This window comes from Rhinoraja longicauda, chromosome 6 (genome assembly GCF_053455715.1).
Source record: "Rhinoraja longicauda isolate Sanriku21f chromosome 6, sRhiLon1.1, whole genome shotgun sequence".
NCBI lineage: Eukaryota > Metazoa > Chordata > Chondrichthyes > Rajiformes > Arhynchobatidae > Rhinoraja > Rhinoraja longicauda.
The window spans coordinates 21025663-21027881 of record NC_135958.1 but is presented as its reverse complement, the minus strand read 5'-3'; the positions used below and the strand labels follow the sequence as shown (position 1 = coordinate 21027881).

The 2219-nt window shown below is 48.2% G+C and overlaps 1 protein-coding gene across 1 annotated transcript; it reads right to left on the bottom strand.

The window, feature by feature from the left end:
• Positions 1 to 576: 576 nt before the first annotated feature.
• Positions 577 to 1368, bottom strand: LOC144594823 (eotaxin-like). The gene is made up of 3 exons (XM_078401726.1): positions 1290 to 1368; positions 773 to 881; positions 577 to 685 (listed from the first exon to the last, which is right to left on the bottom strand). Exons 1-3 carry the CDS (start codon positions 1366 to 1368, stop codon positions 577 to 579), a joined length of 297 nt encoding a protein of 98 aa, XP_078257852.1.
• Between the last annotated feature and the right edge of the window lie 851 nt (positions 1369 to 2219).

Sequence of the window (2219 nt, the reverse complement as noted above, 5' to 3'; positions counted from 1 at the left end):
ACTCTCCGCAGTTTCTCTGATCGGCTAAGATTGAGGAAGCAAGTGCACTATCGTAGCATAAATAAGATGTAAATTACCAGAGGTTATATCCATTTCTCAGGTTTCTTATCCGGACAACTTTCCTCCCTTTCCGCGCTATCTTTGAAAGGAATGATACGGACCCTTCTTCTTCCACCGACCGCATGCCCACCGCCCCCCGTATGCAGGATCGCTCCCATCGATTCTCTGACCACAGCCTGAACCCTTGCAGGTACGGTCACGCAGATCAAAGCTCACACATTAATCGCCCAGAGCATGTTCAAAGTTTATTAACACTGAGCAACTCGACAAATAAAAGATAAATACAGAACTACAAATAAATCAACATAATATGCAGGATATACTGTCTAGTTTACAAGGAGAACGAGTGAAAACTCAATGATCTACAATTTTACAACGAATCAGGCACTAATCCGACCTTTGTAGGATGTGGACCCAATGTGGACCCAATGACGCTTTCATCCACAACAGTGAGCCTGAGGGGATGGAACCGACTTTCACGAACGATTCTTGGCAGTCCGTTGGAGTGCAGAGTTTTCACCTCGTCTTAGCCTTCTTGTTTTTCCTGTCCAGATAGTTCATTGCAACTTTGACCCATCTCTCGCCGGCTCTGGTGCAAATCTTCATATTCCTCCGGTTGACGAATCTGAAGCAAACCAAGCAGGTATGATTACCGAATAGTCGCTCACCACTTGTTCAAGCACACTTTGGAGCAACACATTTAAATACTTACATGACAGTGGGAGTCGAGCACCAGGGAGCTGCCCTGTAACTTTTAAGCCTCCGGTGACGAATAGGAGTGGTCTTAAACGTCTCACAGCATTCCAGGGGTATCGAACCAGCTGGGAGAGAGGGAGGAAGGGAGAACGTTATACACTGAGGGATTTTTCAGCATTTTCCATCGCAGGTTACCGTATTGCCTCACGTTTACACAAAATGCAGAGCAAGGGGGGGGGGGGGGGGCATTGCTGCCCTCGGCTCTGTGGAGGTGTCCGTGTTTTACACTAGTTGGCCAACCCCTCCTCCAACTATTTCAGACCCCTCACCATCAATACAATTTTCCCGTCTGCTAACCTCTCACCCCCTCAGATGCAGTTGTATTGTTCCCTATTCTTCCCTCCAAATAGTGAGGAGATTATTGTAATGGGAGCTATTCAACGACACCGCCAGACGGAGGAAAACAGCAATGAGCAGCTCGCGGTTCATGATCAGGAGAAGCCGGAATATTAGGAATAAGGAAAGTCTCTTACGCGGGGCGGCTGCAACATTCTGGAAAGTGCAGATCACCAGGGCTCCTACAAGGGCAACGACACAGAGCGCTGCCTTCATGGTGCTTCTTTGGATGGAAGTGCTGGCTGGGGCCCGGTGACTGAGCAGCTTGCACTCCCTCAACCTTTTAAAGGGTAGCGGGAGAGTCAGTCCGGAAATCAGGGGGCGCCTGGAAGTCCCTAAAATCCACATCGACATTGCTCCGGCGAACCATTGCATAATTCCGGCGTTCCATGAAATGGGAAGTACGGACGATTCGGCGAATAATCTTTCCAGGGTTAAACAGCAAGGAGCGCGCTGCATCTTCCAGAACCCGTTTTTTCAGTATCAGTACGTTTCACTTCCTTCAGTCAATCCCACAACATCCGTAACCAAGAGGAAGGGAAAGCTGAGATAAGAATTAAGCTTAAGAAAATAACTGCAGATGCTGGTACAAATCGATTTATTCACAAAATGCTGGAGTAACTCAGCAGGTCAGGCAGCATCTCGGGAGAGAAGGAATGGGTGACGTTTCGGGTCGAGACCCTTCTTCAGAAAGAATTAAGCTTTCCGAATAACAAGTCACTAATTCCGAGACTGCGACCCCTGGTCCCGGACGCCCAAGACAGGACAAATATATTCCCTGCATCTACCCCACCAAGCAGTAGTAGAACTGCATAGGCTGCAGTGAGATCACCCCCCGTTCTTCTCCCCTGGATAGAGTAAAGCCCCGTTTATGTACACACTTTCACAAGACAATCCAGTGAGTACAGGAGTGAGTACATCTGAGAACGTTTCGTGGCACACCTTCTATAGCATAGACAAACATTCTATGGGGGAGAGACCAGAGCTGACCACAATATTCTAGATGTGGTGTTCCGAGGCCCGTATAGAACTGAACGAGACATCTTTTCACTTGGTCAGATCCTCTG

What these genes read in the sequence shown, in the direction of transcription:
- LOC144594823 (XM_078401726.1), bottom strand. Translation starts at nt 1,368, where the DNA reads ATGAAGGCAGCGCTCTGTGTCGTTGCCCTTGTAGGAGCCCTGGTGATC. An exon ending in GAATGTTGCAGCCGCCCCGC is followed by an intron (nt 882 to 1,289) that starts GTAAGAGACTTT and finishes CCTCTCTCCCAG; the next exon opens with CTGGTTCGATACCCCTGGAA. An exon ending in TGCTCGACTCCCACTGTCAT is followed by an intron (nt 686 to 772) that starts GTAAGTATTTAA and finishes GGTTTGCTTCAG; the next exon opens with ATTCGTCAACCGGAGGAATA.